We start from the raw sequence: 23773 nt of genomic DNA, 5'->3' as shown, positions 1-23773 counted from the left end.
ATACTTGAAGTCTGTGTTAGAGCTGTGATTGGGGCTAGGGAACCCGCTTTAACTGCAAAAGAGCTTGTGCTGGCCCCTTCATTGCCTTTGGGGGCAGGGAGTTTGTTATAAACAAGAGGAAGGCAGGGTGATTAAGATAACAAAGGGCTTGTCCATCAAGTAATAAATGATCATGATTAGATGATCCTGAAAACACTTTCAGGTACAAAACATAGGAAACAAAGAGTAGAAATAATGTACTCCAGGGGTAGGTATTGAGACTTGTACTGTTCAACTTATTCATAGATCTAGAAAAGAGGTTAAACAGTGAACTGGCAATTTTGCAGATTATTCAAAATTACTCAAAATAGCTCAGTCCAAAGCCGACACCTAAGAGTTATAACGGGATCTCACAAAAGTGGGTGACTGGGCAACATAATGGCAAATGGAATTCTATGCGGATAAATGCAAGGCAATGCACATGGGAAAATATAATTCCAACAACACATAGAAAAATGATGAGGTCTAAATTAGCTGTTACCACTAAAGAAAGAGATCTTCAAATAATTGTGGAAACCTGAAAATACTACTGAACACTGATCAGTTAATCTAACAAAATATTGGAATCATTCGGAAAGTAGATAAAATGACAGAAAATATCACATTGTCTCTATATAAAAACATGATATGCCTACATCTTGAATAATATATGCAGATCTGGTCACCCCATCTAAAAAAGATATATTGGATTTGAAAAAAGTACAGAGAAGGGCAACAGAAATGATTGGGAGGGGTAAGGGACAACTTCCATGTTAGGATAGATTTAAATGACTGGGACTTCTCAGCTTGAAAAAGAAAAGACTAAAGAGTAGGGGATATGTTAAGGGTCTATAAAATCATGAATGGTGTGGGAAAATTATTTACTCCTTTACTAACATAACATAAGAAAGCCACGCAATGAAATTTATAGTCAGCAGATTTAAAACAAAACAAACAAAATTATATTTTCATGGTCAACTTGTAGAACTCTTTGCCAATGGATGGTGGAAACGCCCAAACTATAACGTGGTTCCAATAAGAACAAAATAAGTTCAAGAAGGATAGATCCATCAATAGCTAATAGCCAGAATGGATAGGGATGATGTTCCTATCCCATTGACGGGCAATAACTGGCCCACAGGCCAGACATGGTTCACAAGGATACGGCTTGCAGCCTCCACAGGCCAGAACAGCAATCCATGGCCAATGAGAGCTGTGGGAAAGCAGTATCCCAGTCTGCACCACTTCCGACAGCTCCCATTGGTCAAGAATGGTGATCCGCAGCCAATGGGCACTGCAAGCGCCAATATCTGCAGAGACGCAAGGTAGATCAAGTGGCAATGGCCTGCCAGGGGCTAAACCCAGCAAACTGCCTCCCTCTTATTGCCCACTCTTGTTCTCTCCTCTGTTTGCTAGAAGCAAGGAATGGGTGACGGGGGATGGAACACTTGTTCTTCTGAAGCACCTGGTATTGGCCACTATTGGAAGACTGGATACTGGGCTGGATGGACCAATGGTCCAACCCAGCATGGTTGTTCTGATGTTCTTATATAGAATCCAAATGAATTTGCCCCCTGTTGTAACATACTAGACCCCACTTTCCACCCAGAGCTGAGAGCACACCCAGGAGAACTGTGTTTGTGTGTGTTTATGTCAGTCTCTCCCTCTCCGCAGAGTTAGTAAGTAAGAAAGAATATACATATGGGCTGTGTCTACACTGGCAAGTTATTCCGGAAAATCAGCCGCTTTTCTGGAAAAACTTGCCAGCTGTCTACACTGGCCGCATGAATTTCCGCAAAAGCACTGACGATCTAATGTAAAATCATCAGTGCTTTTCCGGAAAAACTATGCTGCTCCCGTTTGGCAAAAGTCTTTTTCCGGAAAACTGTTCTGGAAAAGGGCCCGTGTAGACAGCACAGTAGTGCTTTCCACAAAAAAAGCCCCGATCACGAAAATGACGATTGGGGCTTTTTTGCGGAAAAGCGCATCTAGATTGGCCACGGACGCTTTTCTGGAAAAAGTACTTTTCCGGAAAAGCGTCCTGCCAATCTAGACGCACTTTTCCGAAAATGCTTTTAACGGAAAACTTTTCCGTTAAAAGCATTTCTGGAAAATCATGCCAGTGTAGACGTAGCCTAAAAGTTTAAGTCTAACCAGTGTCCCTTAAGTGACTTGCCTTAAGATATTAGAAGATGTTAGTATTAGAGCTGAAATGATCTAATATTTATTACATTTCTTTCTTTTATATAGGAATTAGATACAGTACTAATTGCTAAGTTACCTACCAAAACACTAGAGTTTTCAAGTGCTTTAGAAAGAGGTGATGCGTATGTGTGGAGGGCGGGGGGATGGACAGACTCAGGTCTCTCCCCTCCCCTTTTGCTGCTTGGCTTGTACTGAGCATGTTCTAGTACAGTGTTTCCCAAATGGTGTTCCGCGGAACCTCAGGGTTCCACGAAGTGAAAATAGGGGTTCCTCAAGAAAATTCCATTATAACCTGAATTCCTGTAATGGAATGGAATTTTCATTCATTTATGAATTTTATTGAAAATAATTTTCATTTGCGTTTGCCATGATAAGTGTCCCTGTGTAATGCTATTTTAGCCAGAGAGTGGGGACGATGATGTTACTACTCAGCAGTCAGTCAGTCAGGGGTTCCACAAAATTCTTTCGAGTTCAAAAGGGTTCCATGGCCAAATAAAATTGGGAAACACTGCTCTAGTAACACTGCTGAAGCCGCTGTCCTCACGTCTCTCCCATGCCCTCATTCTGCATCTTCCCCCCCCCCCCCCCCCCCGACCCCAATCAGGGTATACACAGCTCCCCCTCCCGCTCCCAAACTCTTTACTCAGTGCCCAAGACCATGTATATGGATGAGGTGTAGTGTGGTTTGAAGGGCAGACAGAAGACAGTCTGAAATGGCAATCTGTATTTACTGCCCTACTCTAGTATTGTAGTAGTAATAACACAAAACAGAAACAAAAGCCTTGCAAAACTATGCCAGGGTGACCAAACTGTTGGCATGTGTAATTCAATCATTTCAAACTGAGGTTCTGGGCTGCAAATGCCCCAAGATTATTACTATTTGCTGCCATGACATCAGATGGCCTGACTCTGCCTGGCCCAATGCAGATAAAACAATCTCCTGACTTTGTTCCAATTAACTTTCAATAACAACAGAAGCAAATGGAAGCAGGTTATACCACATTCATCTGATATGATGTGGCACAGCTGCTGAGCAGAAGGCTGCACTGAGAAAGTTTCTCTTGTACTTCTCAGTATTCTACTGTGTAATTGAAACATTAGGAGAATATTGTGACAGTTTCTAAATGCATAGAATCTTGTCCATCTCAGATTAAATAGAAGTAACAGTACAACAAATGTAACAATCAAGTTACTTATTTCATGTCTAACTATACAAAAGTGCAGTCCAAATCCTTCCCTTCTTTCTGGGAACACCAGAAAGCCTACTGCACCCCAAATAACTGCTTTGTTTCTTTGGTTGTTCCCCAGCTTCTCCAGCCAGGGTAGGGTCCCAGAGCTTATTCCTCCCTTGGGTTTCCCCTTCACTGACTCTCTTTTCCAAGCAAGTGATAGCAAATAGATTCTCTCCCTGCAGCCCCTCTGCTACAAACTTCCTCTCTTTATACTCATCAGCCTGTTCCTGCCTAGCTGAGCTTCATTCTCAGTTAAGCTGGCTCTGACTCCAGGTTCAGCCAATTAACCTAATTGGTCTCTCAGGCCCACATTAACCCATTAAGAGCCTGTTTAGGTTACATACCCTTCACAAGTATCTATCTCATTAGTTTGAACCTACACCTGACATTTCAAGTGAGAACCAAGGATGAGTGAATGGAGGCCAGAAAGAAAGGGGAACTTAAACTTAAAAGGACAAGCCTAAGAAAAGTTGGGTAAGAAGGAGCCCAGGGAAACAGCAGCAAGGAGAGGGAGTGTCCAGACCTCGGCTGCTAGTTATAGGTTCTCTGGGCTCAAATCTAATGTAGTGCATAGGTTACTCTACCAGCCACTGGTAAGGTAGACAGGGTCCAGAGAATGGGACAAGGACATTGTAAAGTCCTACAGCAAGGGTGTGAGAACCAGGGACCTGGAAATGGGAGGCTCAAGAAATCAGACTGTGGTGCCATGCTGGAGACAGAGCTGCTATGCCACAACTAGCCAGAGGGAGGTGCTTCTGCAGAGTGAACAACCTTCAAAATGCTAACATGATTAACATAAGCAGCGACAGAATCCAATAAGTCTGCCCACAGATAAAAAAGGGGAAATCTTGCTGCAGTAGGAGAGTGAAGCTTTAAATCAACTATGGATTATTCCAACTACATGCATACTGATGACTAAGGAGTAGATGAGGACATGTCCAAGGTCACAAAAAGTCCTTGTACCAATCCCATACTTACCAACATGTACCATTATTACACACACAGCAAGTCCAGATGAGAAAAATTAGACAAGGAAAATGTGAAAACACGTACCTTCTACACAATGTATTTTCTATTAAGAGGAAATGTATACATTGAAATTTGCTAATATTGAATAAAATATTATATACTTTTCAGCTCAGTTGTTTGTAGTACAAAGATGCTTTGCCAAATTGTGTGTGGTAATACAGCAGCATAGAGTCATGCGTGAAAAAATTAAACTCAGAAAACTCTGTTCAGTTCATTTGATGCTTCAACAATATTTGTTTACAATTCTCCTAGAGGTAAACTAATAGAATGATGAATTAAAGCTTTACTCTAATTCACCCAATCCACTAGATACTTGAAAGCTACATGTGTCATCAAACCAACCAAGCTGGAGTTTACTCACATTCAGACAGTGAGATAATATTGCGTAAGAATGGCTTTAGGCATTTCAACTTTTGATCTAAATCCAAACTACAACAGTAGGCAAATTTTTGCTTTTAGAGTTGGAAAGTACTTGGCAAATCTTGCTGAGGAAATAAAGACAACTATATATTCAGTTTTGCTGCTTGATAAATAATGTGGTCATGTATAGCATACACACATCTGAAGTCAAACAACTGTGCTATGAACCGAGGATATGACTGATATTGACACACATTAACAGCCCTTGCTCAGCCATGGAAACACTGTGTCACAAAGCCCTATTACTCCCCTCTCCAAATTACACTAAAGCTTTGAGGAATGGAGAGCAGAGTTTACTTGCTACATACTAGTTCCTGAGAGCAAGTGGCTCTGGAGTGGAAAGAACCAGAAATGAGTAAAAGTCCTGTCTCTTCTGTCCCAACTCATTTTTGAGATCAGTTGCACCTCCCCACTGGAGAGACTTTGATGCTTTCAGACACTGATTTTTCTTAATATGAAGTGTTTTCCTAATTCGTACTATGATTATAAAAAGAGTTAAGTTACGAGCTACTATTTAACAGAAATTGCACTAATAAAGATCAGTGTCTAAACACACACAAGTCTAATCAGCATGTGAGAAAGACAGCTCCCATAAGTGTTTGCCCCCCCCAAAAATTTACAGGTGCCACTTACCTTTGCAATTCCCGTTATCTTAATAAAAAATTATATTGATTTCTACAGATCAGAACAGAAGTATCCATTCCATCTTCCACTTTTCTCTGTTCCGATATGCTTACAGTACAAACTACTACTCAATAACAGTCCGACCAATCCTATAAATTATATATAAAGTAACATTTTCAAAAGAAATCTAAACACATGAAGCTTTGGAATACACAGGTGCAGAGAAGAGCAGGTGCACATCCCGGCATTGAACAACAGGTTGTTTAGCAGACATTCCTTAACTGAAAGAAGCACAGTGCTCTCTATCCTGAACTAAATGGCTGTGTCTACATTGGTGCGATCTTGCGCAAAAGCAATTGCTTTTGCGCAAAAACTTGCTGCCTGTCTACATTAGCCACGAGTTCTTGCACAAGTACACTGACGTTCTAATGTATGAAATCAGTGCTTCTTGTGCAAGAACTCTCATGCTCCGGCTCAGGAATAAGCCCTCTTGCGCAACTGTTCTTCCGCAAGAGGCCAGTGTAAACATGGATGCTCTTGCGCAAAAACATATCTCTTGCGCACATGCCAGTGTAGACACTCTCTTCCAGAAGAGTTTTTGCACAAGAACTCTTCTGCAAAAGAGTTCTTGCACAAGATCATGCCAGTGTAGATGTAGCCAAGGTGTTTGGAAGAGAAAGTTCAAAGGTGTTTAACTCAAAGTGGTAATTTTAACCAGACCTCCTATAATAGATACCTTTTTGACAGATAAAGTCAATTGACCGTTGCTTTACAGAAATCCCTTGAATATGCCATTCAGAGCTTTAACATTTTCCCTTGGAAGATTTATTGCACTGTGAAGTCTATTTTTACCAAATAATTTTGACAGATACATAATTTGTTTTTTGAGGCAAAGTTCTTCATATCATTTTTATTTATCCATATGTGATTGATATTACACATCAATATGTTCAAGTTTATCACCTTCAGCAGGGCCCACCAAGCTGCCTATCTCATAGAACTGGAAGGGACCTTGGGAGGTCATTGAGTCCAGTCCCCTGCCCTCACAGCAGGACCAAGTACCATCCCTAACAGATTTACCCCAGATTCCTAAATGACACCCTCAAGGATTGAACTCACAAGCCTGGGTTTAGCAGGACAATGCTCAAACCACTGAGCTATCCTTCCCCCCACCTTGAGAGGTTGAGTCCAGTCCCCTGCAACCCAACTCTCTGCCCTGATTACAATCCTCTCTTTCAACCAAACTCCTTCTCAGACCCCACAGCCTCTCCTACACCTCAGTCCCCTCCCCTATGCTTCCTTCTGCCCCCCCAACCTCCATCCCAGACGCCCTCCATAGTAAAGTGCAACCCTTGACCACTTATCAAAATCTTGGAGAGGCCCCCATCAAAATTATTGTACATGCCTGATCTTCAGCAAGATAAGTGGAATATATATAAGAACTGCAAATGGTCCTCTACTACTGGTCCTAACCATTGAAATACACTTAACACACACTTCTAACAACCACAGTCTTCATAAAATCTTAATTTCACTGAATAGGCACATTTATGTCACAAGAAGAGAACACTTGTCCTATTGAAGATTACTTCATTTTAGAGCCAGCTATAGGGAAAAAAACAAATGTCATATAACACCCTAGGCATGTGCAACAATTTATATAATAAACCATACATTCTGATTGTTTGAGGAAGTGTAAACATTAACCACAGTTGTTTAAAAATTGTTGTAAATGCTCCTTTGTAGGTTTTCATATTACATAGTGTGCTATATTAAAAAGTGTTCTAGTTTAAATGACACTCTCTTCTAATACTGGTTTGGAGAAACCTTTGTAGCTTATTTGAAATAAGCATATTACTGTAAAAAAAAGGGAATTTGGTTTAATCTAACAGCAAACAAGCAAAAACAAAAAAATAAAAATTCAAAGTAACTATTATATATCTGGCAGTAGCTAAAAGAAAACTGCAGATTGATAATGCTTAGCCAACACCAGCCTCGTGAATGTTTCCCATCTGACCACAGTTTTATGGGTTTTGGAGTTCACGTTTTTAAATAAAAATGAAAGTAGTACTCACGCTGCTTGGGTATTGAATGGCAGCTTCAAGCTGCAGTCTCACCCTCTGTGGCATCATCACATCATCCTGTAATAAATAGCACACTGTTACTGAACAGTAAAAGGGTACAGTACTGAAACACAGACGAGAATATGTTGTTAGGTTATCAAGCATTTCTCTGGCCTGAAGAGAAATTTTATATTTTTTAAAATATAAAGGCAGCAAATATTAAAACCACTTTGACCATTGTTTGATTTGTTTTTAAATGGACTACATAATAAAGATAAACAACTTTTGAAAAGGGAACCTCATTAAATCTTGCAGAACTAAAATTAGACATTAAGCATTATCCCTCTCTTGGGGGCTCAAAGCACACACTTGAGTGCAGATCCTCCTGAGCATTCAGCTCACTAACCAGCTCCTCCAAACAGTGCTGAGCCCTCAGACTCCAGCCATCCCTTAAAAATGCCCTCTCCCAGATCTCCACCTGCAGGTCAGAGTCTTCTGGTTTCCTCTTCCAGGGGCACATAGTAGGTGTAATGCATTAAATGCTCAGACAGTTTTCATAGATTCTAGCACACTACTGCTCTGTACTTAAGCACAAAAATACAAAAAGAGTACAGAATATATAGGAAAAAAATAAGTCTAGCCATCAATCCATTGGGATTCCTTGGGAGGAGTCATCTGTGTTCAGTTAGGCAGATGTTCCCTCATCAGGCTTAGACAGCAGTTTTCCTAGGAGACAGTCAATGAATGTGGCTAAAGATCTAGCAAAATGCAGGACAATGTAGCACTTTAAAGACTAACAAGATGGTTTATTAGATGATGAGCTTTCGTGGGCCAGACCCACTTCCTCAGATCAAATAGTGGAAGAAAGTAGTCACAACCATATATACCAAAGGATACAATTTAAAAAAAATGAACAAATATGAAAAGGACAAATCACATTGCAGAACAGAAGGGGGATGCGGGGGGGTGGGAAGGGGGAGGAAGGAAGGTAAGTGTCTGTGAATTGCTGATATTAAAGGTAGGGAGAGTGGGATGTTTGTGAGTTAATGGTATTACAGGTGATAATTGGGGAAACTGTCTTGATAATGGGTGAGAAAGTTCAAAGACTTGTTAAGACCTTGTTGGTAAGTGTCGAATTTTAACATGAATGACAGTTCAGAGGATTCCCTTTCAAGTGCAGATGTAAAAGGTCTTTGTAGCAGAATGCAGGTGGCTAAGTCATTTAGAGAGTGTCCTTTCTGGTTAAAGTGGCAAGAAACTGTTTTCTCTTTGTGATCTTGTCTGATATCTGTTTTGTGGGCATTAATCCTTTGGCGAAGTGTCTGAGATGTTTGTCCAATGTACATAGCGTCTGGCCCACGAAAGCTCATCATCTAATAAACCATCTTGTTAGTCTTTAAAGTGCTACATTGTCCTGCAGTCTGCTATGTACACCGTTCGTAAGATGCTCCGGTGCCCCTGGTCTGCTGGAGACCGTCTCCAGAAGACCAGGGGCACCGGGCGGGTTCCCGCGCTTCTGAGGCTTTGCCAGAGCAAAGCCTCAGAGGCGCGGGACCCCCCCGCGGCTGCGGCTTCAGTCCGGGAGCCTGTGGTCTGCTGGGGACCGTCCCCAGCAGACCACAGGCTCCCGGACTGAAGCCGCAGCCGCGGCGGGGTCCCTCGCCTCTGAGGCTTTTCCAGAGCAAAGCCTCAGAGGCGTGGCACCCCGCTGCCACTGCGGCTCTGCTCCCCGTGTCCCTGGTCTGCTGGGGAGGGGGGGGGCGCAGCTAGTGTGCTCCCCCCCCCCCCCCCCCCCAGCAGACCAGGCTTTTGTTTTGGACTCTGGGGCAGAGCAGCTGGGGCGCTGCCGATTGGTCCTGCAGCGCCCGCTCTGGGCACTATTGGACCAACCCGGCAGCACCCCAGCTGCTCTGCCCCAGGTCCTGATTCAGCCGCTGCTGGTCAGTTTCAGCAGCGGCTGAATCAGGACGCCTGGGGCAGAGCAGATGGGGTGCTGCTAGGTTGGTCCAGTAGCACCGAGGAGCGGAGCTACTGGAGCAACCCAGCAGCACCCCAGCTGCTCTGCCCCAGGCGTCCCCAAGTCAGCTTCTGCTGAAACTGACCAGCGCTGACTACAGGAAGCCCCAGGCAGAGTTGCTCTGCCCCGGGCTTCCTGGAATCAGCTGCTGATCAGTTTCAGCAGCAGCTGACTTGGGGACACCTGGGGTTCTTAAGTTGATTCTGTATGTAAGTCAGAACTGGCGGTCAGTTTCAGCAGTGTCTTAATCTGGATGCCAGTTCCGACTTACATACAGATTCAACTTAAGAACAAACCTACAGTCCCTATCTTGTACGTAACCCGGGGACTGCCTGTATGTCCATGGTATCTCCAGTCTAAAATTTCTGGATCATTAATTTGCACATTTACTCTTATTTTAAGTAGATTTTGAGGGTGTCAAGTCTTGTAATTAAGGATTTCACTCTAGGTACACAATAGGACAAGGATAATGATATATGTAAAATAAAACCTCGCACAATAGAGTTCCTCAGTTCCACAGATTAACTACAAATAAAGCAGATACTGTTCACTGAAGTGATAAAATTGAAGATAAACTGATGACGTACTTCTCTCAGAGTCCTTCATCAAGATGGCCCCAGAGTAAGAGGACAGAATTAAGACTATTCAGGTTACCTCAGCTGAGCATTTGCATATGTTGCATTGCCTGGTATCATTTCATTTTGTTTTTAAAATTGAAATTCCAGACTATCAGATTCTTTTAAGTAACTGATGAATATTTTTAATTTTAAATTCATCTGGAAGATTTTTGTATGGTATAAAGAGAGTTAATACATGCCTAGAACAAGTTCTGGCTTTAAAGCTCTGACCAGGAGGGAACTCCAGAATGCAGAACTGGTGTCCAACCTGGTTCTCACAAAACAAACAGAGCTGCACTCCACATGCCTGTCCAGGAGTGCTATGTGGAATAGGGTGAAGAGATCTACATTTGTGTTCTGTGTCATGATCCAACTCCTTATGCATTCTTTGCTTCTTGAACTATTTAGGCTCCTGGCAGGAGCAATCTGCACAGACAGACGTGAAAGGATGGTGTGGATTCTGCACAGACAGACGTGAAAGGATGGTGTGGATTCTATCTGGTCAGCCAAAACAAAGGTGCAAATAATCATTGAATTTTTAAAAGCAAAAAGGTCTAGAATTTGATGTTGTGAATGCCTTTAGCCTTGGCAAATACTTTGCAATTGGTGGTTTTGTTTAACATTTTCATATCAATATTATCAAACTTTTCAAGTCTTTATAAAGGTTATTAGCAAACCCAACTCAGATTTCTTTTTAAAACAAGCTTTTTGAAAAAAAATCCCTTGCAATTACCATGATCAGCTTAGTAAGCAAACATACTAGGAACATTTGTACAATAAATAGTTACGGTAGATACCCATAAATATGAAGAGTAGCTTCAAACAGTCTACAACCAATGCAGAAAATAACAATAGAAAATCTCCAAAGTTTACAAGTATCAGAGGGTAGCCGTGTTAGTCTGAATCTACGAAAACAACGAGAAGTGCTGTGGCACCTTACAGACGAACAGATTTATTGTAGCATAAGCTTTCGTGGGCAAAGACCCACTTCATCAGATGCATTCAGATGTTTTTTCAAAGTTTACAAGAATCCATGAATGAAGGTAAAATACTTGTCCTTCTCAACCAGGGAGGTGACCTAGCTCCTCATATCACTTCATGGCAGAGGCAATCTTACAAGTACAATGAATCCCACACATCAGAGATAGAAATACAAGGTGTTCAGAGAGTGTAATCAAACAAAGGCTATTCCACCGGAACACTAAAGCAATCCAATTGTGAAGGAGAAAATCAAAAAACTGTGGAGAGGTTACATGCAGTCTATAAGCTCCCAAAGACACAAAACCCAATAAAAAACAAAAGTTTAAGAATGTGATAATGTGATGTGAAGCTTTTAACTTCTAGATTATTAATATGAATCCAATGTAGCTCGGCAGTTACCAAAAGTTGTCTAGTCTAAGACCTGGTTTACAACACATCCTCCCAATCACCTTGATATAAGATACGCAACTTCAGCTTCAAAAACAGCATAGCTGAAGTCGATGTACTTATATCTACTTCCCGCAGTGTCTTCCATGCAGTGACGTTAACAGCTGAGGCTCTCCTGTAGACTCTCCTGATGGAGTACCGGAGTCAACCGGAAAGCTCTCAGAGGTCAACTTATCATGTCTAAGCACACACCATAAATTGACCACTGACGGTCCAATTGCTGCAGCGTCAATCCACCGTGCAGTGGAGACACACTCCAAAAATCATTCTCTCAAATAGGGAAAGCAGAGGGTATTTTTAGGGGTGTGAAGTATGTAGAGAAAACCATAAACACATTACACCCCCTAAAAATAACCACCACCTCAACATGGGATGGTTGAGTTGAAGATCCTGACCAAAGCAAGAAAGGAGAGAAGTAAAATACAGACCCTGGACTTCAGAAAAGCAGACTTTGACTTCCTCAGGGAACTGAAGGGCAAGATCCTCTGGGACACTATCATGAGGGGAGGGAAGGAATCCAGGAGAGCTGGGTGTATTTTAAAGAAGCCTTATTGAAGGTACAGGAACAAACTATCCCAACATGCAGTAAGAAAAGCAAATATGGCAGGTGACCAGCCTGGCATAGCAGTGAAATTTTTGGTGAGCTTAAATACAAAGAAGCTTAACAAGAAGTGGAAACTTGGACAGATGACTGGGGAGGTGTATAAATATATTGCTCGAGCATGCAGGGGTGTAATCAGAAAGGCAAAAATACAACTGGAATTGCAGCTAACAAGAGATGTAAAGGGAAACAAGAAAGGGTTCTACAGGCATTTCAGCAATAAGAGGGCTATGAGAGAAGATTTGGGACCCTTACTGAACAGGGGAGGAAACCTAGTGACGAATGATGTGAGAAGCTGGATATGAGTTAACAGTGTGCCCTTGTAGCCAAGAAGGCTAACGGTATATTGGGGTACATTGGGGGAGCACTGCCAGCAGATCTAGGGAAACGATTATTCCCCTCTATTTGGCACTGGTGAGGCTACATCCAGAGTACTACATCCAATTCTGGGCAGGCACCCCTCCTCCCCCACACACAGAAAGGATGTGGAAGCATGGAAAAAGTCTAGCAGAGAGCAACAAAAATTATTAGGGGGCTGCAGCACATGACTTATGAGGAGAGGCTGAGGAATTTGGTCTTATTTAGTCTACAGAAGAGAACAGTCAGGGGGGATCTGATAGCAGCCTTCAACTGCCTGAAGAGGGGTTCCAAAGAGGATGGTGAGAGGCTGTTCTCAGTGGTGACAGATGACAGAGCGAGGAGCAATGACTCTCCATCACTAGAGGTTTTTAAGGCCCAATTTGACAAAGTCCTGGCTGGAATGACATACTTGGGATTGGTCCTGCTTTTGGCAGGATGTTGGACTCGATGACTTCCAAGGTCTCTTACAACCCCATGGTTCTAACTGGAAATACTATAAAGACTATCAGCAGAGAAGAAGAGGACTGAATATGTGAAAGTGCTAATCTCTTATCTTGAGAGGCTCTTATTCCAAGTCAGAACTGAGAAATACTGACAGCAAGTGGAAATGTTCTTTAGTGCCTGTTTGGTCTTTTCTTGTTTTGTTGCTAAGTAAAAGATTTCCGTATTCAGGGTTGTTATACAGTATTTTTCATGATCTCAAAAACCTTATATTTGTAAAAAGTTTGAAGAAAACTAAGAACCCCATAGTCTGTAAAACATCAAACATTCCTTGTACTCTTAAGATTTTACCAAAATATTACTCCTAGCCAGACTTTTAAAACAGAATGCATGAGCAATTAGCCTGAATTAAAACATACTTGATAAATTTAGATTTTGAATTCATTCTTTCCACGCTAGCATAAAGATACTGTTTTTTCTTAAACAAGATAGGCAGTCTTGTAAAATGGGAATAATTCCCTTCCTACATAGTCCAACAGAGTTGCCAACAGGGTGTGGTGGAGCAGCTGCCCCAGAGCCTAGCTATTTAAAGGGCCTGTCACCACTACCTCAACAGCAGCAGCAGCCAAAGCTCTGGGCCCTTTAAATTGCCGCCGGAGGCTCCAGCAGTGCTGAAGGGGTGGCTGGGGTCTAGCTTCCCCCTGTTACCTGTTCTGCTCGAGGCCCCACCCCTTCTGGGGGAGGGGAGGGCAGACTTGAATGTAACCCTGTAGTCCAAACTTACCCTCTTTCTGGGCTTTGGTGTTAACGTTCATAAAATACAAATTACATCAAACTTTAGTCCAAGCTTTCTCTCCAAGGTATTTCCTGTCATGGGTTTTCTCCGTTCCAGCCCCTTTTCCTTTCACTACATAGAAACATTCCAGCTTGCTTCCCATCTTGATTGGAGCTACAAGATCACTAACCTATCACCCAGTATCTACTTTGTTTTTCTGTGTGAAATTCTATCAACTGAGCTACATTTGAAGCAGCAGAGGAAACTGGAATCCCTATTCTGTGTTCTAGAAATTGCCATTAGAACCGGTTGGAAATTTTTGGTTTAAGTTGAATTTTTCAGATATGCTGGTTTGTCAAATCAGAAGCGTCTCCTGAAAGCAAGCTTACTCAAATTGCAGGCAGGTTCCAGTCCATTTCAAACAGAAGCTGCCTGTCTCAGGTGGCATATTTTGTTTCTGAAACACCATGTGTCAGTAAGTATTTCCTAAGTTCAGTTTGGGTGGGGGGTTTCCAGTTTGTGAGAAATTTTTAGAAGTTTGGTTTGGATCTGCTTCAGAACTACACAACTGAAATGTCTTGCAAAAATAATTTTGCAATCTCAAGTTTTGGCCAGCTCTAATTGCCATCCTGTTGCATTTCCATACAGCAATGTCATTTTTTGGAGACCTCTACTAAGAACAATAAATACTTAACCAAAAATGTTCTTCTCTTCTCATTAAAAGTTTAAGTCAGACCAATTCCAGTAGGAGTGATCAAAGAAACAGCCAAGAAGTTGAATAACCTTGATACAAGGGTGACGCCATACTTTATCAAAAATCAAAACAAAAATTGAAAAGTTCCTGGAAATGGATCCAACTAATTAATGCACTTCAAGGTTAAAGATAAACTAATGAAATAATAACAGAAGCTATTTCTTATCACATGCACACAAGTTTAAAAAAAAGATATATATAGTCACAAGTATTTCTTTGTATTTAGTCATTAGGCAATATTTTATAACAACATGTAGGAAACATGACTGATTTGCAAAGACACAGGGGGACAAAATCTTATTCATCCATCTTCTAAATACAGTCCAAGAGACACAAAATAGGAAAGACTAAAAACTCTATAGATGAGAGGTTGGGGGAGGGACGACTATGGCCCCGTGGGAATCTTCAGTCCAGCCACCGAGCTCATACATGGGGATGTTAGCCCCAGCCTCTCTCTTTTGATCCTCCAGCCCCTGCAGCCTCAGTTTGCCACACTGACAGTGTCAATGCTCTGCGTTGTGCAGCTGAAAGCTCTGGCTTGGGCAGTGTGGCTGTAGCACTGCCAGCCATGGTGCTCCAAGCAGTGTGGTTGGGGGTGGAAACTGGCAGGGGAGATGTTGGATGGGGGTGAAGGGTCCCAGGAACGAGAAACAGGGGATTGAGAGAGTGGGCAGAGGTCCCAGGGGCAGTCAGGGAATGGGGAGCAGTGGTTCTTGGAGAGGGTGTAGTGGTACTTGGTGGGCGGTTGGGAGCAAGTGGTTTGAAGATGGTGCAGAGGTTCTGGGGAGCAGTCAGGGAACAGAAGGGGGGCTGGATAGTGGGTGAGATCTCAGAGGCAGTCAAGAGATAGAGAGTGGGAGTGAATAGGAGGAGCAGTAAAGTGGGCGGGGGGTCAGGCCACTCCTGGTAGTTTGGGGAAGCACAGCCTCCCCTAATCTTCCCTACCTGACCCTCCATACAATTTCAGAACCCCAACGTGACTCTCAGGCCAAAAATGATTAGCAGTTTGGAATGGGTCCCATATGAAGAGAGATTAAAAAGACTGGGATGTTGCAGCTTAGAAAAGAGGAGACTAAAAGGGGGCTATGATAGAGGTCTATCAAATCATGACTGATGTGGAAAAAGAGAATAAGGAAAAATTGACTTGCTCCCATAAGAACTAGGGGTCACCAAATGAAATTAATAGGTAGCATGTTTAAAATAAAAAGGGAAGTTTTCTTTCACGCAGCACAGAGTCAACTTGTGGAACTTCTTGCCAGAGGATGTTGTGAAGACCAGGACTTTACCAGGGTTCAAAAAAGAACTAGATAAATGCATGAAGGTTAGGTCCATCAATGGATACTAGTCAGAATTAGGGATGTTACATTTTGATTAACTAATCAAATAGATGATGGGATTTACATCAACTATTCTATTAGTCGATAAGGACTAGCACGGTATTCTACCTTTGAAATGTACAAGAACAGGGGCTCTTGGAGCCCAGGGTCAGCGGGGAGTTCTGCTGACCCCGGGGTCCAAGCAGGCACTTCCACATTGAAATGTACAAGAACTCAAGAAGGGGCTCTTGTGCATTTCAAAGATTGAAACACCACGTGGAACTCCAGAGTCCCCCACTCACCTCAGGCTCCTTGCTGTGCTTCCTCTTTGAAATGTACAAGAGCCCCAGGAGGAACTCCTGTACATTTCAAAGTTGGAACGCCACCGCTGCATCCCTTCCACCTCCCACGGAACTGGAGGGAACTGGCTTTTAAGCCGGCTCCCCCCAGAACCCTTTCCTCTTCCCCACTCCTTGCTGCCTCTTTGCAATAGAGGCAGCAAGGGGTGGGGGAGAAGCAACTAGCCGACTAGTATATCAACTACCCGATAAGCTTTTGCTTATTAGATAGTCGACTAGTCGCTTACATCTCTAGCCAGGATGGGTAGGAATGGTGTCCCTAGCCTCTGTTTGTCAGAGGCTAGAAATGGATGACAGGAGAGGTATCATGTGATGATTACCTGTTCTGTTCATTCCCTCTGGGGCATCTGGCATTGGCCACTATTAGATGGACCTTTGGTCTGACCCAGTATGACTGTTCTTATGTTCTTAACTTAATGCACACCTGCTATAGACCATAAATACTTCAAAAGTATGAAATCTCTGTGTAGCATCCAGTCCATGATAATTAATATAGCATAGAACACTACAACTGGAAGGGACCTCAAGGGGTCATAGAGTCCAGTCCTCTGCCCCCACGGCAGGACCCAGTACTGTCTACACCAGCGTTTCTTAAAGCGTGTTCCGCGGCAAATTGGTATGCCGCGGGACAGTTGGAGGTGTGCCACGGAGAACAGAGTTCAAAATGACCGCCCTTAAAAGGACAATGCCTGCTCTCCTGATAAAAGGACAAACTGTTCGGGTTTTTTTGCTTAACTTCTTTTCCCCGTCCTTTTTTGTTTGTTTGTTTTGCTCAACAACTTTTCCATGTCTTTATTTTCCCTTCCACAAAAAATCTTTGGTGTTTCCCATTAAAAAAAATTATTGTTTGGTGTTCCTCATTCTTAAAAAGTTTAAGAAACACTGGTCTAGACCATCCTTGATCATTGTCCATCTACCCTGCTCTTAAAATATCTCCAGAGATGGAGATTCCACAACCTCCCTAGGAAATTTATTGCAGTGTTTAACCACTCTGACAGTTGGGAAGTTTTTCCTAATGTCCAGCCTAAACCTCCCTTGCTGCAGTTTAAGCCCATGGTCTGAACAAATCCAGGTACACTATTGGACAAGTGTTCCAATGAATGGCAGTTCACTTTACTGTCCTGACTGGAAAGGAAAACTGGAAAGGTAAGGAGAGGAGACAGGCACATTAACAAATATAGGCTCAAGCCTGAAACAAAGCTTGGTCAATCATGAGGTAAACTATCTGGGTGACACTACAAGGTCCACTCTTCAGTGAGATTGTTCATTTCATCTACTAAAAAATCATCACCTTAAATCTTTATGCCAAGAAGAAGGACAGGTCTTAATATAAAATTTTACTTTATAAAGGCGCCAGAAGATATTTTTAAAACATTAATATTTAAATTAAATCTACTGCTTATTGGAATTACATAGGCATTATTAACTGAATATTTGTTCAACATAAAAGAAAACAAGTGATAATAGACAAATACACTAACAGCAAGGGATTTTAGAACTGTCTTTATTTGACACAGCCCTTCAACATATACCTTTGTTTAAACAATTTCAGTGCTTGTGACTCCATCTTTATGGATCTGGTACAACTAATATTCAGGGAGCATAATTAACAGAAATTGATTGGTATATGTTCAAATTAAAAAGAAAAATGAGCAATCTAAATAAAATAAACAAAATTAAACAAAAGGACAAAACCATTCATTGCATGGCCTTGTGCATAATTATGAATCATGACTAGAATCAACTTCTTATAACAAAACTGATAACTTGACAGCTAACATCGACATAGTGAGATTTTAGATTCTAAATTTGGATCTGAAATTAGTTCAAGTGCCTTTACATGTAATCTTATTATATTCTGCAGGAAGGAAGCAACAAATAATTCAGCTACTTTTTGTTACATTTGAAACTAATACTATTTTGAAATTAATTTGAAATTACTAATGTTACTAATTTGAAATTACTTTTGTTACTAATTTGAAACTAATACTATTACTGCTAGAGCACATTGGTCTAAACTGCTAACTGCACTGAATTAATGTGAATTTCATGACAGACACAAGGAAAAAATACAGTGCAGTAAGGGGAACAATAAACAAGCTTCAACTTTATTAGCTCTATTGACATGACAGTATACAGAGGGGTTTATATAAAAAAAACAGATAAAGTTCTGTTGAGCTAATGCTTCACCTGATTCCTTCATGTCCTCTATTTTCCACTAAAAGACCAATCATCAATTACGCTATTAAGCTGTCTCCACTCAAGCCACACATGCCATTCCAACAATAAAATATTCTCACTATGTCCCCACAATACCCATTTCCATGGTAGAATTGGACCACTCAACCCACAAATAGCTTTCCCCTGCAGGCAATTCTAAATCAACAGTTGTATGAAGTGGCCATACCTCATGTCTGCTGTATCCTAAATGCACTCTCCACTATTTCTTATGGCAGCCATAATTATTCATTAAGATTGCAGCTATGCACATTACAGATACTGAGTTGAATTTTCAGAATTATGCCTCTCTCTACTATGACTGAAGTAGTGATGTTAATTGGTAATCTTATCGGCAAGCATGAAGCTTGCCCAGGGCCGTAACAAGGGCAAGGCAAGCAGGGCCTCGCCTCAGGTACACCATAATCAGGGGCACAAAGATGCAACGGCAGCCTGCAAGCGGGGGTGGAAGAGAGGAGGCAAGGCATCCAGTGAGGGGGAGTCGGTGGGGAATGGCGCAGTGAGCAGCGAACCCTCCGCCGCTTTGCAGGGAGGCGGGGGAAGCCCCGCGCAGCCACCGGCAATGAGCTAGCTGGGGAAATCATGTTATTCCGGGGACGGTCATGTAATTCAAAAAATGTTCTCTAAAAAAAAACAATCGTGCTATCGCGAAAATGTGTTAAGCGGGCACATGTTAAATGAATTACTGTAAATACTTGGATTGTATAAGAAAAATGGGTCTGCCCCAACTAATTACTTCATACACAACAGGAACATATGGTATTAGCAAGGTTTAACAAGTGGCAGAACAGGAAATTACTGGTTCCTTGCTCAAGTACCACTCTTCCTACTATCAGAGGGAAAAGTGCAGATTTTTTTCTTATGTCTCCACAGCAACACTCATTAATTAAGTGCCTATGTTAGCTAGCTGAAAAAGGGATAGCACCAAGAAACACAGGTTCAGACTGTAATCCCAATGTGAAAATACACCTCCCACTTTTTTTCCAATTTCTCTCCTGCTGCTGAAAAATCCTTCCAAAATGGGGGTTAAAATGCAAACTTTTCTGCTAAGTGACCCTTGCAATAACTACTCCACACTGGAAGAGGGTGTTTTTGTTTTATTTTGTTTTGCTATCACAGGTATGAGGATGTATGATGCATGATGCACTTTAATTCAGTTCTCCCCTCCTCCACTGTTCTTGTGACCAGGAAACAGATACAGAAATATTGCCTTACACCACAAAAGAATGAGACCAAGAGGCTTTTTATGTTGTTATCCTGCCCGTTCAAAAGAAAGGATCAGACACCATAAAACATGCAATGAGAAGTACAAAACACAACAGCATAAGGACGCCCCGGGATCATTTAATAGTTTTATGCTTTGATTGGTGCAAATATATTTTTTATTTGCTGTCCAAATATTACCTAAAGTACCAAGTATTATGTGTACAAGATTTATCTTACTATTCCACAGTTCATATGCATTCAGGATTTCTCCACTATCCACACAAACAGAAATCATTCATTATGTACCACTATAATGGTACAACTAAATTAAGGCTCTGAGGATATTCAGCAACTTTGGAAACTCTAGTTATCTTAATACTAATAACTTCTTTTATGCAAAAAATAGCTATTGTACATTTACAGAATTGTTATGGTGCAATCCTATACAGTACAAATATAGTAAGTAAGATAATGAATATAATAGATGTGCTGTGTAAGTTTGGCTTCTATAACTGCAGATACTAGATATTTTTGTTTAAAACTTATAATGAAAAGGCAGTGACTAAAAAACATATTTTTGTTCTACTTATGTTAAACACATTTTGTTTAAAAATCAATTTAAATCTAGTACCTAACAGGGATGCCTTCATTTTTTTCCTGAAGTCATATTTCAGGGGGCATTTTATAAATAACCATGAGAAACATAACTTTAAATGTAATTTTATTTTGAAAACTAGATCACATTACTCAATCCATATTACTAAACCAATTTCAAATAAAAACAAAAACAAAGAAGTGCATCCAGACTACCTTTTCCACACAAAATAAACCAGTTTTTTCTGCTTTGATCCATAGACTAAGTTAAATTGAAACTTCAATGTGGCTTAGTTTCATGTATTGCCCTTAGACAAGGAGTGGGCAAATTCTGGCCCATGCGCTGGATCTAGTCTGCAGGGTTAGTCCCTGGTGGTCTCCCACCTCCATGTTTATCTGCGTCTCTGCAGGTATCACAGGATTGCAGCTCTGGTTGGCCACAAATTGCTGTTTGCGGGAAGGAAACAGCATCCCAGTTCATGATGCTTCCCACTGCTCGCATTGGCCGCGAATGATTATTCGCAGCCGACCAGAGCTGCGATCCTCTGATACCTGTGCCTCCACAGGTAAACACAGCGGAGGGAGCCTGCCAAGGACTAACCCTATAGGCTGCCATTTTTTTTATTGCCCATCCCTGCGTTAGACTATGATATTTATGCGATTCTCAGAAGTACAACGAAATCAGCCGAGAGATTAGTTGGGATTGGTCCTGCCTTGGGCAGTGGGCTGGACTTGATGACTTCCTGAGGTCTCTTCCAGCTTTATGGCTATGTCTAGACTACATCCCTCTGTCGGGATGTAAATGAAGCACTTCGAAAGTGCAAATGAAGCCAGGATTTAAATATCCCGCACTTCATTTGCATAATCACGTAATGGCGCTCTTCTGAAAAAGCGCTCGTTCGAAATTGAAACCTCAGTCTAGATGCAGTTCTTTCGAAAACAGGGTGCTTTTTCGAAAGATCCTGTAAGCCTCAAAAAAGAGGTTTCCAAAACGGAATTAGTATCCTAGTGAAAGCTGGTATTAAGATTCTGACCATTTCAATTTTCCCTGCACTTGCAACCAGATATGAAATTCCTCACTTCCAGTCCTAAAATCTTTTATGTGCTGTTAACTTTTAAAGTGCTGTTTTACTTGATTGCGACTGCATTTTAGTTAAATGATTCCACTTTGCATGCACCATGGAATCTTTTGGGATGAAATGTATATTACTAATGCAAGACATTGCTCATAACATTCTAATAGTGCTTTTCGTACCCTTTGAAAAAAGTTCACAAATTAATTTTCACCACTAAAAAGGAAGCATTTATACACTATTTCTTAACAAATAAAATGGAAATATAAAGGACAGTTTCCTGCCCTAAGAGATATTGCACTTTCAACTAGAATGTTACCTTGATTTATCATATATTCACCAGTTAATAAATATCTCAAATATCTTAAAATGATGTTAAAAATAATCACATATAATGAACTGACAAATTCAATGACAAGAAATTCGATAATATGTAGTCTATTGTAAATATATAGGTATATAAAATGTAAATGCTATCAAAGAAATATTTAAGTAGCAATAAGCAAGGCACCAAACCAAAAATAGAATCCTTTTAACAGGTGCACAAAATAACCCAGAATGTACTTGCTTCCTGTTCTCCATAGTCCTTTTTAAGCAAGGAAGCAACTTGCTGAAAGATGGAAGAATGAAAAAAAGAAAGATCTTTATTCCACATGAAAAGCCAACAGAGATTTCTAAACATGCCCAGATGTGTTTCTGCCTTTGGGGGGGGCCATCATCTCCATCATCTTTCAAACAGACAGGCATTCCCGCCTGCTTGTGGTCATATCAGATGTCTCTTATGCAGAAGGTTAGCTTGTTTCAGTCAAGTTCCACAAATTCTTACACTTCAAACACTTACGGGTGCTATAACTGGTTTTGGGTAGCATCTGGACTATTTTCCTTACAGCAAAAACAGACACTGTACAGGCAGTCCCCGGGTTACATGGATCCGACTTACATCGGATCCCTACTTACAAACAGGGTGAGGCAACCCCGCACTAGCTGCTTCCCCCCAGCAGACCAGGGAGACTCAAAGCTAGAGCCCCCCCCACCCCCCAGCAGACCAGGGAGACGCGGAGTGGCTTTTCTCAGCAGACACTTCAGCTTGAGAATAAAGGACTGAGGAAAGTGAGGTGTGGGAGAATAAAACTGAGCTCTGGAGAAATGTTTGGCTAGAGTTTCCCCTACAATATGTACCAGTTCCGACTTACATACAAATTCAACTTAAGAACAAACCTACAGTCCTATCTTGTACGTAACCCGGGGACTGCCTGTACTTAAAAACATCACAAAATAAACATTGCTAACTGTGCTAATTTTTTGTTTTGGTTTCATTGTTTAGTGGGAAAAATAAAATTTCAGAAGAAAAAATCTAAACATTATTTAAAGTGGTTTCTGTTTCAGTACTTGTTTCTTAAAATCGACAAATTCACAATGACAAGCATTGCCACATCTATACATGGGATATATCTGGACTGCACTAAACTACAGACTGCTAATCTGCTGAAAAAAAATCTCTTGAATTTTAATTTTTCACCTTTTTTTGACTGAACACACCAATTCAACATGTAAAATACTTTGTTTTGTAATACAAGATCAATCTTAATGAAGGAGCACTTAATTAAGTGCTAAATTAAGAATGAAGCCAGAGGTTAATGTTAAAATAATCACCTACAAATTTCACTATTTTCATTTGTTTAATTAATGTATTTTATGTTTTGCCTTCTCAATTTATTTTAGTATTTATAATAAGGTTTGAATTATGGATTGGAAAGCTTAACTGGTTAACCAGTGGGGCTGCAGCAGATGTGCTATACATCCCCTTTAATCGATTAACCGGTTAAACATCTGAGGGGCATCTGTATGGGATGCTTGGGGCTCGGACAGTCCCAGAAGTGTGGTGGGGTGGAAGGTGAGAGGGCGCTTCAGCCAGGCCTGTCTCTTTTCTGTATGGTTTTCTGAGAAGCAATTCCATTCCGGGCACAATTCATTTTTCTGGCACAACCAAACCCTTACCTTGCTTTAAGTTATGATAAGAGGAAGTTGTATACTGAATTTGATGATGCTAGCTCTTACTGTTTAGGAGGAGTTTTTGAACAGATAGGCTCTCTCAAATATACAATAGATAATTAATGGAACTGATTATCACATTGTTCTTTAATTCTATTTTTTACCACAAAATCTTTCATAGTAAAGCAATAAGAGTAAATACAAATTAACGGTATTAAATATAAGATAGGCAGAGTGCACAGCAATGTTAATGTTTGACTTTATACACATTTTCATTCCAAAGACTCATTTTCAGATCTGTATAATGTTGACAATTGGTGGTATATTCACTCATAAATGAACTAGAGGACTTAAAAAATCAGGGGTCACCAAATGAAATCAACAGGTAACAACAATAGGTAAAAAAAAAAC

General features: G+C 41.1%; 1 protein-coding gene across 5 annotated transcripts in view; it reads right to left on the bottom strand.

Moving 5' to 3' along the window:
- The window catches only part of QTGAL (queuosine-tRNA galactosyltransferase), a 360105-nt gene that overhangs the window by 304627 nt on the left and 31705 nt on the right, over positions 1-23773 (bottom strand). For all 5 annotated transcript variants that reach the window (XM_075903524.1, XM_014571338.3, XM_014571339.3 and 2 more), the window contains one exon: positions 7604-7669. In XM_075903524.1, coding sequence (XP_075759639.1) covers positions 7604-7669 — 66 coding nt within the window. The remainder of the gene's footprint in view (positions 1-7603; positions 7670-23773) is intronic.

This window comes from Pelodiscus sinensis, chromosome 20, assembly GCF_049634645.1.
Source record: "Pelodiscus sinensis isolate JC-2024 chromosome 20, ASM4963464v1, whole genome shotgun sequence".
NCBI classification, from domain to species: Eukaryota; Metazoa; Chordata; order Testudines; family Trionychidae; genus Pelodiscus; species Pelodiscus sinensis.
The sequence above is the reverse complement of the archived record's forward strand: the minus strand, read 5'-3'. Positions and strand labels throughout refer to the sequence as shown.